We start from the raw sequence: 15,777 nt of genomic DNA, 5'->3' as shown, positions 1-15,777 counted from the left end.
TCTCCCTTGGGAGGAAGAGAAAAGCAGACAAGCTCACTTAGGTCTTCAGCCAGTGAATCTACACCCACAGGTAGATCAGGAAGATACGCCAAGTGGTTCTTGACCAAGTTGTTACTGCCATGTTGGATTTCAGCTACAGCTGGCTAGACCAAAAGATGCGATGGGCATGGTTTTCTAATTAGACTCTCAATTTCCACAAGTGCTGCAATATGGCAAGAGAAAGGCATGAGCCATTCTAAGCCCATGATTCTCTATTTCGGGCTGTGTGTATTACGTATTAGGCAAAGAGCATTCAGCATCCTGAGATTCTTAGTTTTCCATTTAAAAACATGAAGTTGCTAAGCCTGGGGTAACCCAAAATGATGCTCTTCTGAAGTTGTTGGAATACAAGTCCCATCATCCCTGACCATTGCTCGTGTTGGCTAGGGCTGATGGAAATTGGAGTCCCAACAACATCTGGTGTGCACTAATGTTTGCTTAACCCCACACTAAGCTGCAAAAGTGTGCTTGAATGTTTGTGGGAGTGTTCCTACAGGTTTCATTGGAGAGTGAGAATTCAGTGTTCTGCGTAAAGTCCCTCCCCCATCTTAGAAGAATCAGAATAAATATGCTTAATACCTTTCAGTGTATATGTAGACCAGGCCTTCATTCTAGTACCCTTTCCAATGGGGTGGTTGATTCACAGGCCAAAGGATCCTGCTTTTCTTGATAGTTTGTTCCCATGGTACAAGTTCCTTTTGCCACCCTGTGGTAGGATGAGCAGGATACACATTCAAACAATAAGAATAAAGTCCCCTTGGTGTAGATGCTCGAATTTTAACACACACAACCCTGCCTATAGCCTATAGACTAAGAAAAGAAACAGTTTTCCGAAGTATATAGTGGTTTGTTTGTTTGTTTGTTTTGTTCCTATATGAATGACAATGCTTAGAGAGCATTTCCTTTCATTTAGCTCTGGAAAAGGAACATTGTTAATTGGAGCAAGCCCAGAAGCATTATAATTTCTCCCAAGGAATTTTATGACATCCTCTGCTGGCATCTCTCAGGGCTTGTTATTTAAAATAGATCAGATGGGGACCCCGCCTTGCAAGACATAAGCCAGAAAGAGCCTATTCAGTCTAGTTCAAGAATGTGGAGGCATATTTCAGCACGGCACATCCAATTCCATGTTCTTTCATGTGCCTCATCCATAAGTGGTTCTTGTGATTAAACACTGGACTAGTTTGAGTTGGGATAGCAGAGCCTTCAGATGTCCAGGAACTGAAAGAGACCTTGAACAGTGTGGTCAGAAGGCAGAGGGCCTCATGCTTGCAGAGAACAAATGCACTTTGTAGTATTCATGTCTGCATCTGCTGACTGTCCCCGTGGTTCTGGTTCCATTATTTTGGAGTTTAGGTGTCCTCTCCAGTCCATGGCCCATTCTTCACAAACCTAGATCTCGAGCATTACTTGCTCCTTGAACCCCGGCTTTTGCAACTGATCCAGGGTGTGGTCTGAAGCTAAGCAGATCTGGGTCTGGCCAGCACCTTGATGGGGGAATCATCCGGGAACCACATAAACACTGATTTGGGTTGTGTGACAAAAGGATGTAGGGTGGGATATAAATGTAAAATTGCTAACTTGCAGTATCAGCTTGTCCTTAGTACTAGGATTTAAAACTTTTTATTGAAAAGATGCAATTACACATTTATTGATTCAGTGGGTTTGTGGATGGTGCACCTCCTCCACCTGTCCAGTTGACCTGTGATATCTGTATATTCATAAGTGGTGATAATTAAATGCCTTATTCAGGGGCAGCAGGCCACTGAATACCAGTTTCTGTGTTAGAAAGCTTTTGCCTGTAGGCCCTGTTTTTGTGGACTTCCCAGAGACGGCTGCTGTTAGAAGCTTGATCCAACAGAGCTGTTCTTACGATTTCTAAAAGAATTACTATTTATAAGCAACCTTAGAGTTAGCATTTTCAGTAACAAAAAAAATATCTTTTGTCATGCATCTTATGTGACATTAGCAATACAGTTCTCTACATTTCTACTCAGAAGCTGCAATCATTTACATGTTTACCTGGGATTAAGCCTCACTGGTCTCGCTGGGACTTATTTTTGAGTAAATGCATAGAATTGCACTGTAAACTGTAGGTTTGTGTCTCTGCAAAGGGGGCTTTGAGGTCAAGCTGAAAGTGGTGGTACTGTTGATGGGTGTGTGTGACAGAATATAATTGTGTGCTTACTTTGTTTTTCCACTAGAGGTTTTTTGGGGGGGCCTCAATAAGTTATTTATGGGATTAAAATAACCCCATCTATTGTCTGCAGTATATGAATTTCCGGAAAGGGGAAGCCATGAACTTAATGATTTTAGTCTTCCGGCAAAATTATTTCAAGTATGCTAATGTTCACAGTGTGAATTTTAAACAATATATATTCATTTTCATTAGTACACAATTCTCCTGCTATTCTCTACACATGCTTCTGTTCCTATGCAGAGGGGGGAAAGCACATTCACAACAGGAATTACCTTCTGCTTTTTGCTGTGACAAAAGTATTCCCTGCTCTTAAAAAAAAGTGCTGCCTTGACAATCACCCAGATTTGCAGGTTTGTGAATGGATGTTTATTCTGGAGGGAAACCTGCTATCCATTTGCCCTAGTAGGCAAATGGTCTGTATCTGAATATTTTGCCCTAGCCTGTAGGTTGGGGGTGAGGAACGTTGGGCCCAGAGACTAAATGTGGCCCTCCAAGCCTTTCTGTACGGCCCTCAGAACTCTTCCCAGGTCATGCTCCCAAGGCCACGCCCTTCACCAGCCTTGTTCTGCACCTTCTTCCAATTGCATGGAATGTGTCCTTGAACTGCGATTGTACCTCTTGCTTGCTAGGCCAGACAGTGACATGAGTCTGGCGACACCCCCACCTCTGCAGTGCAGCCCAAAGAAGATCACCCTTGGGCTAAAGAAGTTTTTCCAACCCTGTGGCACTCCAGCTGTTGCTGAGTTGTCATCACCTCTGACCACCGGCCATGTTGGCAAGGCTGATGGGAGTCAGAGTCCAACAACTTCTGAAGGGCCACAAGTTTCCTACTTCTGCCTTAGGCACCCTGACCTGACCATTAGGTCCAGTTGTGTCCGACTCTGGGGTTGCGGCACTCATTTTGCGTTACTGGCCGAGGGAGCCGGCGTACAGCTTCCGGGTCATGTGGCCAGCATGACTAAGCCGCTTCTGGCGAACCAGAGCAGCGCACGGAAACGGCGTTTACCTTCCCACTGGAGCGGTACCTATTTATCTACTTGCACTTTGACTTGCTTTCGAACTGCTAGGTGGGCAGGAGCAGGGACTGAGCAACGGGAGCTCACCCCGTCGCAGGGATTTGAACCGCCAACCTTCTGATCAGCAAGCCCTAGGCTCTGTGGTTTAACCCACAGCGCCACCCTTAGGCACACCTTGTGCTAAATATTGCTACTGTCCAACCTCTTATGCCGTCACAAACATCATTTTGCACAAACCTCCCTGACCTAACAGGAGAAAAAATGATCTGGCCAACCCATATCAATAGGAGCACATTATATTGCAAAATTAGAACTGTCATCGAGTGGAAAGGCATGTTAAGAAGCGAGGGGCTCTCTCAATTTCCCCAACTAGTCAAGACAGATGTTTTTATTGGTAGACATCTGAGAAAACTGTACTTTTCAGGGAGTTCGGATTTATCAGATGTGCATGGTTCACGGCACAGGGTTACTGAGCTGCTCTAGCTGGCAGATAATCCTGCTCATCCTCCTTTTCATTCATGTAATTAAATTTGGAGGTTAAATCTTCCCTGCTAGTGGTTGAACAGCATTAAAAAACTGTCTTTCTTCTGTTTCCTTCCCCATCCCAGCTGAAACTGCTCACGCAGTGACGCCATTGGGTGGAAGGTTAATCTACAGCAGAGTGGAGAAACACAATATATCACATTGTTTCTGTGCTCTGAAAGAACTCATCATTAGAAAACATCTCACTTGGTTGCAGTTGCACTGGCCCAGTCGCCGTATGCAGCGTTATGGCCGGCCATCTGCAAGCGCCATTCAGCTGTAGTCACCCAGAATCAAGGATGGAAATAATTCCTGCTTGCGATTGAAAAGCCGCACAAGATCAGCCAGGCCTTCGTTCTGCAAACCTGCTATTAACACTCTTTCCATCTATGCATAGATGGGCAGTAAGTAGGATTGCCACTGGGAAGAGCATTTTGATAAGAGTGCAATATTAGCCAATAAAGTAGATTGGCGGTACGACTACTACTATTGTTGTTGTTGTTAGATTTAATTAATCACATTTTTTGCACTCAGAGTGACTTACACTGCAAAAATAAAATAAAATAATCAGATATAAGGACAGGAAACAATAACAGGGTCATCCTAACCTATAATTGGGCTATTTCAAGGCCGAGCAAAACCAAGTGTGCATAGTTATTTGTGCTCTGGTCTGGGGTTCACTCCCTGTTTGATAAACATTGTACTAGCCCTTATGACAGTTGTTTGTAATACTTGCCAATATAAAGGAGAAGCTTCACATCTTTAGCGGAGGGGGGGTTTACTGAAAAGAAACTTCTTGCTGCACCACAGCTTGTATTTCCCCTCCATGCATTGTTCGAGTGCTTTATGCACTTCGAAACATACAGTTTAAAGACCCATGCTTGCAGCCCCCCCCCCCGACAATCTTCCGCGCTTAACCAGAACAATTAAAAAAACCAACTCACTTAGCTATTGATAACTTAACTTTAGAGGCTATCATGAAATCAGCAACACAAACCAAATTGAAATGCACCCTGCTGCTTGATTCCTTTATTTATTTCAAGTGTCTAAGAATGGATAAGGCCATCAAAATGTCACAGCTCAGACAAAACAGTTCTGGAGTTCTGTTGGAATTAGGATGCCACCAGGACACTCCGGGAGCTACACTTTCATTGTTGTGTTCTCAGTCATCCAAAAAAAAAAAAAAAAAAAAAAAAAATCCAAAAAAAGAGAACAAGGCTGCATCCTTTACAAACACCTATTAATCATGGCACATTGTCCATTATGCCAGATCTTTTCTTAGGGTCCGGTTCAAGGGAAAGAGATTTCCTGTTTCTAGCATGATGAGTGTACAAATTCCATTTTCATGAAATGTTTCATCCGGAATTTGCTGTAAATGCTTCCCAACATGCTAAAAATAAATGAAGGTGTGTACACGCTTAGGGACACTTAAGACTTTTCTGCAAGGAGCAACCAAAAGTCTGGGCACATTGTTGTCATTCTTCCAGCATTGACTGGAGGCTAATATGTGAGTCACACCTAGTGGTGCTGGGGAAATTAATTTGGTCCATGTTTTTAAGCACACTAACCTAATGCGTGTGACACGGGTGGTGCTGTGGTCTAACTTACAGAGCCTAGGGCTTGCCGATCAGAAGGTCGGCAGTTCGAATCCCCGCGACGGGTTGAGCTCCCATTGTTCGGTCCCAGCTCCTGCCCACCTAGCATTTCGAAAGCACGTCAAGTGCAAGTAGATAAATAGGTACCACTCCGGCGGGAAGGTAAACATTGTTTCCGTGCTCTGGTTCGCCAGAAGCAGCTTAGTCATACTGGCCACATGACCCAGAAGCTGTCTGCAGACAAACGTCGGCTCCCTTGGCCTATAGAGCGAGATGAGTGCACAACCCAAGAGTCGTCCACGACTGGACCTAACAGTCAGGGGTACCTTTACCTAACCTAATGCATGCTCTCCAGGCTAATACAGTAGTACCTTGGATGCCAAATGGAATCCGTTCTGGAAGTCCATTCGACTTCCAAAATGTTTGGGAAGCAAAGTGCTGCTTCTGATTGGCTGCATGAAGCTCCTGCAGCCAATCAGAAGCCTCAGAAGTACCGTCTGACATTCGGGTTCCAAAGAATGTTTGCAGGCTGGAACAGTCACTTCCCAGGTTTGTGACGTTTGGTAGTGAAAACATCCAAGTACCAAGGCGCTCGGGGTCCAAGGTACAACTGTATGTGCAGCGGACACAGTTATCCTTTGGATTGTGCAAACAAGCATTTAATATAATCCAAAACCAAAAACACAACAACCCTAGGTTTTAAAAATATAATTAATATTTAAAATAGGATCGCAAAAAAGCAATAGAAGGAGAACAGTAACTTAGCCCGAACCAATTTTTAATGGTGAAAATGTTAAAAGGCTTTTCAGCTTGCATTTTAAAAGGGAGGGGGGAACCAAATCTCTTTAGGGAGAGAGTTCAATGACTTGGGTGCAGCAGCTGAGAAGGCCCTGCCCCATGTCCCATCCGGCCACAACTCTGAAGGCAAGAAGGCATGGATGCAAGAAGGCAGTGCTGAATACAATGGATGGGCAGGTTCACAAGGAAAGAAGGAGATGGCTTTCTTCTAACTGAGGCCTTGTCCAAGAGTGTCTGACAGCTTCTGTGCTTTGGACTGATTGCGATGCAGTGAAGATGAATAAAACCTTGTCTATAAAAATCTATATTGTTGACACATCCCAAACCCGATGTACTTAAAAAAAAAAACTTGCACTTTCTAGGAACACCATATCAACAGATTTCTTCTGGGGGGGGGTTGAATATAACAGCTCGGATGATAGGCAACTAGGGATGTAGCAAAGGGCCTGTCCATAGTTTTAACGAGGCGGAGTGCTGGAAATTTATTGCAGCTGCATTTGTGCCATTATTAAGTTAGCCTTTGTTCTGCCAGAACAGTTTTTAAAAGATTCCATTTTCTGCTCAGCTACTGCAGGCCGGCAGATGTGTGCTGCTTTGTGCAACTTTCACATCGGCAGCCCTGTTTGTGGGACTCCTCTCTTTCCTGAGACCACCCAATTCATTGCACATGTAGCTTCAGATGGATTCAAGATCCCTCCGGCCTCCAGAAAAGAAAAGGAAGACTGTAATAATAGACTAACCCACCCAGTTCAAAAGACATGATCTAATACTGGAAGAATTGGCAACCTAAAAGTCGCTGCTGTTATGGAAGCTTTGAGAAGGTGGCTCAAGAAACGTATTATGCTGGGAATTTCTCTCTACAGTACTTAAAGGAGCATATACAGAAAGCTTTAAACGTTGCTTTTTTGGGTTTGTTCTTTGAAATTCCATTTATCTGGGAAGTTTATAAAGTACAGGATAAGGGGATAAGGCTGCAATCCAGCTTCTGGTGATGTTTCTCATGATTGCAGTGCATTTATCCCTGCCACAGGTCTCTGCCATGGACGCATTCTTGCAGAATACAGTTGTACCTTAGAAGTCAAACGGAATCCGTTCCGGAAGTCAGTTCGACTTCCAAAACTTTAGGAAACAAATGTGCGGCTTCCGATTGGCTGTTGGAAGCTTCTGCGACCAATCGGAAGCCATGGAAGCCCCGTCGGATGTTCGGCTTCCAAAAATAATTCACAAACCAGAACAGTCACTTCTGGGTTTGTGATGTTCAGGAGCCAAAATGTTCTACTAGGAAGGTGTTCGACTTCCAAAGTACGACTGTATCTGTGAGGCCTCAGCTAAGTTCACAGACAGGCTGCAGTTGGGGAATCCCAGTTCTAATGCAGGCAGGCTTAAGATTCAGAGGCAGAGGGTATGGTCTTTGATGGATCAGGCTGCAGAGCAGGTAGGCAGGCAAAATGAGAGGGATGGAGAAAGTCCACTTAGCAGCATCTGCCAAGGACCAACTGAGCACATGACTTGGGATATTACTGTTTTATTAAAACCTTTAGGGTCTTGATTGGTTTGAAGGGTCAACAGACAGTATGCATGCGGGTACTGAAATCCAGAGGATATAACTGAGCCACAGAGTTTAATTTGCTGATGAACCAGAGTGTTGATGGTATAGCTGATAAGGCACAGGAGACTGGCTGCTGGAAACTTGGATTCAAGCCCGCTAAATATTCCCAGCCAGCTTGCTGTGGTGGCTACATTTGCATGATGAAATGTCAGTTGAGTAAGCCAAGACATGCACGAGCTTCACAGCAGCTTTGTTCATGTAAGCCAGGAAGCTACAGGTAACCATAGCTTCCTATGATGTCTGAATCAGGAAACCAAGGTTAACAGATAAAATATGGCTTCCAGATCCTGGCTTCTTTGGAAGCTATTTACTCTAGTTGCCAGTTCAGACATAGCGGGAAGCTGAAGTAGCTTCAGCCGAAGAATTGATGCTTTTGAATTATGGTGCTGGAGGAGACTCTTGAGAGTCCCATGGACTGCAAGAAGATCAAACCTATCCATTCTCAAGGAAATCAGCCCTGAGTGCTCACTAGAAGGACAGATCCTGAAGTTGAGGCTCCAGTACTTTGGCTACCTCATGAGAAGAGAAGACTCCCTGGAAAAGACCCTGATGTTGGAAAAGATGGAGGGCACAAGGAGAAGGGGACAACAGAGGATGAGATGGTTGGACAGTGTTCTCGAAGCTACTAACATGAGTTTGGCCAAACTGCGGGAGGCAGTGAAGGATAGGCGTGCCTGGCGTGCTCTGGTCCATGGGGTCACAAAGAGTCGGACACGACTGAACGACTGAACAACAACGAAGTAGCTTAAGCTTCCTGGCTCGTTTACGTGCTTGTGCAAAGGGAGCATGTAGGTTGTGCGTATCACAGTTTATAAGCCAGGATTTGATGGTGCGAATGCATCCACCGTCTTCGGAGGGAAGCCTGAAGTTCATCCACAGCGCCTTCAGATATTCCTGACTTCTGGCAACGTCAGAGAGCATAGATGAAGGTTTGCTCAGATAAAGATTAAGGTCTCTTGATGCCTTTCCCGCCTCTCCATCGCCTGGGTTCCACTCATCTTCATAGGTCAGCCATTGTTAGATGTCTGCCCTCTATAAAGTTTTCAGAACAGATTTAAAAGATGTTTCCTGATGGCAATTTCTTCAATTTGTCACGGGGAGCTGTGATGAATTGTGGAGCAAAATACTGTGAGGTGGCTTGAAAGTTAGCTAGAAGAGAGGAAGCAGCTCATAATGATTCACGGCAATACGTTGAATTTAACTGGAATACAAAATCGGTGATAAGAACTGCTTTTTTCCAATATTGTCTTTAAAGTTCTGAAAAAGCATGGGAATGAACTGTCTAGCTCAGAGGGAAGCCAGCGTGGTGCTCTCCCAATCAGTGTTGGACTGATTGTTCATGCTGATGGGAGCTAGAGTCCAAGAACATCAGGGAGGCAGTAAATTGAATCTCCCTCGCTGATACCATTAGAAGACAGTTGTGAGTCCAAGTTGACCTTTAAATATGATGGAATAAAATCCCGATTTTAGGTTGCTAGACTTTTTATTTATTGTATTTTTAGCCCTCCAAGGCAGTTTACATAACACAATATAAAATGCATTTGAAATCACCAAACAACATCCATACAGTGCTTGGAAGATGAAAATGTGGTTCATTTAACTATCACTGATGTTAAGATGCCTAACATTATTGTATCTGTGTAATCTATCCAAGGGCTTTTTAGTTTCTACTGAGATTGTTTTATTTTTTATATATATATTTAATAAATTTTGTTTGTATTTGTTGCATCCGTAACAATAAAAATGGGGGAGGCTCGGCCCAAAAGAAAAGAAAAGAAACTGAGTTAAAGCACAACCAGAAATAGTTCAAAAACATAGCATAAGACAACTGTAAACAAAATTAGCAGTTTCAAATTTAAAACATTTAAGGAAAAACCAATTTGGAACACTTTAAGGTATGCTAAAAGCTTTGCATAGAAGAGGCATGGTTCAGTTCACTGGGGAGGGAATTCTTTAACCAGGGGGTCACCACTGAAAAGGCCCTTCAGGAGGGGGGTGGAATTAATATAGAGAGTGGAATTCAGTGTTGCCAATTTTGATCCAGTGGAGGTGTCCACTAACATTTGAGAAAGGGAGACATTCCCCACCCACCCACATTCTTGCAGCAGCCCTCTCAGCTCCATGAAAATCTGCTCCAGAGGGTTGGGGGTTGCTTTAGAAGAGCATGGAAGCTAGGGTGGGGACATCAGGCGAGAGAGGGAATTGCAGAAAATTACCTCTTTCTTTTATTTATACGCCTCCACTGGATTGTAAGACAAGTAGAACAGCAAGGTTGGATTTCACCCATTGAAATCACACAAGAAAAGAGAATATCAGCAGCACTGGTGGACTTAAGGAGGATAAGGAGGAACAAGGGGAGAGAGGTCCTCCTTTTGAGGAAAAGAGGGACAGGAGGACTACTCGAGAGGAGGGGCTGGTTGGAGGTCCTGCTCGAGAGGAGGACTGGGAGAGCAGCTCTTCGTGAGAGGAGGGCTCTCTACGCTACAGGGAACCCCAGCCGCTTCTGTCGACAGACTCCTCCTCTTCTAGCCTATCGCCTATCGCCTATACCCTTGTCCCGGCTCTCCTCCTGAGTAGGGCCTCTCCTCTCCCTCTCCTCGTGAGGAGCCGGGCAATCCCTGACATCCGCAATAACCTTGCCCCGGCTCTCCTCCTGAGTAGGGCCTCTCCTCTCCCTCTCCTCGTGAGGAGCCGGGCAATCCCTGAGAATATGCAACAACGTATAATGTCACTTATGAAAGGCAGCTAATGCAATACACAGGCATTTGCTTTGATTTCATTTTCACATCTGTTCCTTCCATTGTGGCGAAATACTCTTCTGCTTTGGCAGGAATTGCAAATATGGTCACAAAGAATTACATAGCAGTTTCCCCAGTAGCTGCCAGTTCGCAGCTATACAATCCTTAACTTCTCTTATTGGATAGTATAATCCTGTGCTTTGAAAGACTCTTGGATTCACTTTTGCAGTTCTTTGCCAGCAGCAGAGTTCTTGCCACAGCCAAGAGTGTTAAAATGCAAAGGAAGTATACTTCAAAGTCTTTCTATCATTTTGGTTTTTTTTAAGTAAACAAAAGACCCTTTGCTTGTTTGTTTATTACAACTATTAATTACTCTGTAGGTCTAGAAGAGTCTTGTTCCCAAAATAGATGTCTTATTGGTGGTTTTACCTGGGGGGTGGGGGGTGGGCGGGGACACACACACATACACTTTTTCTAGTTTGGAAACACTAGAGAAAACACACGTCTTTTTCTGCGGCAGTAGAGTGTTCTGTTTTCCTTATCCTTATTAATTTCAGTTATAGACCTCTGTTCAATAAAACTTCTATGGTGGTTTTTATAATATAGTAATCAATATTCCAATAGTAACCTGAAAACTCCCCCCCCCTTCAAAAAAAAAGTTTCCCTGAGATTAGACCATCCACTACAGTCATGGTATTTAGTTGCCTCCTTTAAAAAAAAAGTATTTTGCCACTGCTACTGAGAGTACTGTATATTGCTGGTATGGATTTATTGTAACCTTTATTTCTATTTCATGGTTTTGTATATTTATCTGGTCTTAAGGATAGTTGAGCGAGGTGTAATAACAGACAACAAATGAATCAGTTCTACAGAAATAAGTTTCACTGAGATTGGTCTGTGGGCCCCTTTTGGGTACTAGCTCATGGTCAACTCATTAGGGATGAAGATATTTGTCAAAGTTAGAGTGCAAGTGAAATGTGATCTACTTTTTATTTTTCAGAATGACCAGTCTATGCAAGATACACAGATCATAGGGGGAGATGACTTCTCAAAGCTGGCTGGAAAGGTTTGTAAGATTTTTAAATAAAACGAGGCCATTATGACACCAAGATCGAACTAACACCGAGATTCAAAGATAGCATGATTAGGGCAATAACAAAACCTACAGAGAAGCAAGAGGAGCAAGATGCTAATAATTACCTGCTCCGAGAAAGGCAGGGCAAAGAGAAACAGTCACCTTGGTTTCAGCATGAGCAAGGGTGCAGAATCGCAGCTGGGTCCACAACTAGTATCAGAACTAAATACATACTTTTTAGTGACTCCAGTATTATTGACAGTGAACATGTGAGCTACTGATAAACATCCCTGAAAGGATTCTAGCCCTGCGTCCTGGAGGAAAAGACATTGTGTACACATAATAGTAAATTGTCATTAGCGCTACATGCCTGAAGTGGACTTGCACAGCCAGGTGGAGAAATTTGGTAGCGTTTAGAGAATCCTGGCTCGTCATGGCATACTAACCAGAGATAACAGTTTACCACAAGCTCTGATGAGCTTCTACACAAGCCAGTTCCAAGCCATGGGTTATGGGGTTTGTGATAAACCGCAATCTCTGATTTGTAAATCACAGCAAGCCAGGGTTCTGCAGAAGCAGAATTGAAGTGCTAACCCATGGTTGGCTAGTCTGTGGCCCTCCAGATACTGTTGGACTGCACCTCCCATGATCCCTGACAGCAGGTTGGTGATGATGGGAGTTGAAGTCCAACAAAATCTGGAGGACTGCAGGTTCCTCACCTGCCACAGAGTGTTCACAGCTCAGGTGCATGTCTAAGTGCCATTGCATTCTGTAGTGCTCACTCCCAGGTGCTCCCAGTTGGAGCAATTATTCCCTGCCATCCCAGCAGAGCTTCCCGCATGCGTTAAACAATTATGTACCTTGCTTCAACATAAGCCAGCATGAACATTGTCATAAACTGTCACTAGATAACTGAGAAGCTGCTTTTGAAAAGTAAATGTTTGATTCAATCTGCATAAAGGCCATTTCAGCCAGTTCATTCAAGTACTTATGTCCATTCAATTTAATTTAAACAACAGCCTATTATTATTATTAATTTTTTACTTTTCTCGAGCTGGCAAAATAGCTGCTTCTAGCAAAAGGCCAGCTAGAAATATTGTTTTGCCTAGATATAATCCTGTGTTTCAGAGGGCCAAAAAAAAGACAATATGTGGAATGCATGATTGCATTTAATATCCCCCTTCTGTTAACTAGAATAGTCGCAGAGTGGTATGAGCAGGATTCAGACTGCAGGAAGGGAGGTTAACACTTTCCAACCATCCAGCAGTCATGCTATTCTCCCATGAGTAAATCTACCATCAATTACAGCTTTTCACCCAGCACAAATGGCAACATGGGATGGGTCATTTTGGATGAAACTGCATTATAGGAGGGAAGGGTTAAACACCCCCCCACACACACAAAAAAATACACCATCATCCATATCCTGCTCCTGCTCTCACACAGCTTCTGTTTTCAAAGGTGAAGGCAAATTGAATACAAGTGTCTTGTTTTGGCCCTGAACATTTTAATAGCACCTTGGTTTTGACAATGGTAAATCATGGGACTTGTCAATGGTTTGAATCTTTTTATGTGCTGGAAGGCTGATAAGCAATTTATTTTTATTTTTCCCCATTCTGCATGCACATACAGTACTGATGTTTAAAAAAGGGGGAAATAAAGTATTTTTGTTCAAGGACAAGACTCTTTTAATCCAGGCCTAGTTATACGCTGAATCACTTGAGGAGGAAGGATGACTTATTTCATTAGGCAGATGGTCTGTGTGGGAAAGTGATCAAAACAGCAAGCCTCGGGATGAATTTGGGCAGGAAACCACTAAAATTAATTTACACTGCAAGTGAAATTACTCTTGTGTTAATAGTAGGACTGGTAACTGATTGAAGACTTTTAGTTAATTAATCATGTGGCTTTTAACAGATTAATCAATTACATTTTAATAAATTGTCCTATTACCAAAATCTCAGTGTCCTTTTCTCTTATTGAAGGAAGTGTATGATAACTTCATGATTTATTTAACAAAAGCTATCTACCATCCATTGTCGTCAGTACTGTCTAAAATAGTGAAATGCAACTCAAGCTGATCTTCTTTTATACCGGTATGTTGCCGGGTGGTATAAGAAATGGTTTGTGAGAATTATTGTGCATCAGTATTATGTCAGTTGTTGCATGATTAGTACGTTAGTACCAGAACCAGTGTTTAGATTTGTAGTGTTGAGTGTTAAAAGAGGCAAGGCTTCCTGGATTTAAAATGGGGAATTTCAGCAGCTGTAGCTTGTTATGCAATCTACACCCGCAGCAATTATCTCCATTTGGCCCAGGGGTGGCTAACCTGTGGTCTCCAGATGTTGATGAATCCCCATCATCCTCAGCCAGTGTAGCCAGTAGTCAAGGATTGACATTTGGAGGGCCACAGGTTAACCACCACCCATTTTTTAAGCTTGCTTCATATGTTCATTAGCAGTGCTGGCAAATAGAGCATAGGTTGCAATTTTTTGCAAGGCTGAATTAGCAGGTTCTCACCAGTCCCCCATCACATCTGCCTACCAGTCTTACTAAGGACGTTACGTGTGTTCCTTACAAAGATTATGTAAATGTACCAGGTTTATTATAAATATCCTCGTTGTTCAACATTGAGCAACCTTTGAAAATCTGCCACAAACAGAACGCGGTTCATATACTGTACGTGTTTATTTTCATCCTTGCTTACAGATGACTCGAATAACGCCAGCTGACAGGATTAGATAAAGCTTAATATCCTTTTTCAGAAAACCTTTCCGTTTTTTTCCCATTTTCCAAAAAGAGGCTTTAAGCCAACGTTTGAGATATATTAAGGAATCAAAAGCTGCTTGGAGCTAAATATTAACTACCTGTATCGTGTTTTGTGCCTGAAAGGTTAATTTTGAAGATCTACTTCGTACAAAAAAAAAAAAAGAACCCTGCTGGGTTTTGTTGTCAGCAGTTAGCGAAGCTTTCTACAGCTTTGGTGTCAACAAGGCTTCAAAAGTATACTGCCAGAGTGTGGAGAAAGAGACCCGCTGGGGGCATTCCTAGTGTGCCAGCCAAATGCCCTCAAAAACAGTGGATAATACAAATACGAAAGATAGGGATGGACTGCATTTTCCATGATCCCCGACCACTGACCATGCTGGGTGGCATTGGTTGAAGTTGGAGTCCGACAACATCCTAAAGGCCACAGGTTCCCCTCACCTGTAACTACCTGCCCAAGCTGAGCGGCAAACACACTAGTAGTGTGTTTCAGCTACCACACTTAGGAGATTGCACATTTTTTAACAAAAGCATCTCCTGGGATCTGCTTTAGTTCTTTCCTCCCATGCCGTTTACCGGTACTTGCATTAAATTGTCTCCCCAACACTGTTATTTGTCCCTGAAGATGTTATTTGCTGAGTCAGCCTCCCAGCCCCTTTGTGGCTATATTTGACGAAGGAAAAACGTGTCCTGTGTAAAGCACAGTCATAGAAAACACACTTTTTATGTGCGTAAAACTACTTGACATATAGATTTAGCATGACTAAAGTCTCAGCAAGAAATAGTCTCAGCAAGAGGATTGCTCGGCGGTGGCAAAGCTGTGGCCTTCCAGATGTTGCCATCATCCATGACTGCTGGCCATGCTAGCTGGGACTGATGGGAATTGGGAGTCCAACACTCTGTGAACCTTAGGGCAGCCACAGGGAATTTATAGCCCTCCAGAAATAGTTGGACTCATAATTCACAACCCTAGCCAGGGATTGGTTAGGGATTAGATTTGTAGCTCAACAACATCTGGAGGGCCACAGGTTCCCCACCCCTGCCTTAGAACTGCAACTTGCAAAGCTTTTAGCTTGAGCTCCTGGCCTCCTGTGCGAGATCTGAAGCCATCATTTATATACAATACCCCCTCCAAAGGTTAGTCAATGATTCAAGCTATCCTGGATCCTAGTTCCTCCCAGCCAGTTCCTGACCAGATAGCTAGTTGTCTGCTTTCCCAATATTTGATATGAACCCAAGGATTCAGACTCCTTTTGAGAATGCAACTTAGGGTGTGTGAACCTTTAAACTATGAAAACCACCTATACAGTTTAGTTGTCTGGAATGAGCCAGCAGTAAATCACACTGTGCAAACTGGAGTTAACTCTTTATTATATATATATAATAAAAAACCAGGATTATCAGGCCTAATAAACCCAG

General features: G+C 43.3%; 1 protein-coding gene across 1 annotated transcript in view; it reads left to right on the top strand.

Moving 5' to 3' along the window:
- Window positions 1-15,777, top strand: part of PRTFDC1 (phosphoribosyl transferase domain containing 1) — a 45,121-nt gene that overhangs the window by 17,268 nt on the left and 12,076 nt on the right. The window contains exon 4 of the mRNA XM_033165150.1: window positions 11,518-11,583. Within this exon, the coding sequence (XP_033021041.1) occupies window positions 11,518-11,583 (66 nt within the window). The remainder of the gene's footprint in view (window positions 1-11,517; window positions 11,584-15,777) is intronic.

The sequence above is a fragment of the Lacerta agilis genome, chromosome 12 (assembly GCF_009819535.1).
Source record: "Lacerta agilis isolate rLacAgi1 chromosome 12, rLacAgi1.pri, whole genome shotgun sequence".
Lineage (NCBI taxonomy): Eukaryota > Metazoa > Chordata > Lepidosauria > Squamata > Lacertidae > Lacerta > Lacerta agilis.
The sequence above is the reverse complement of the archived record's forward strand: the minus strand, read 5'-3'. Positions and strand labels throughout refer to the sequence as shown.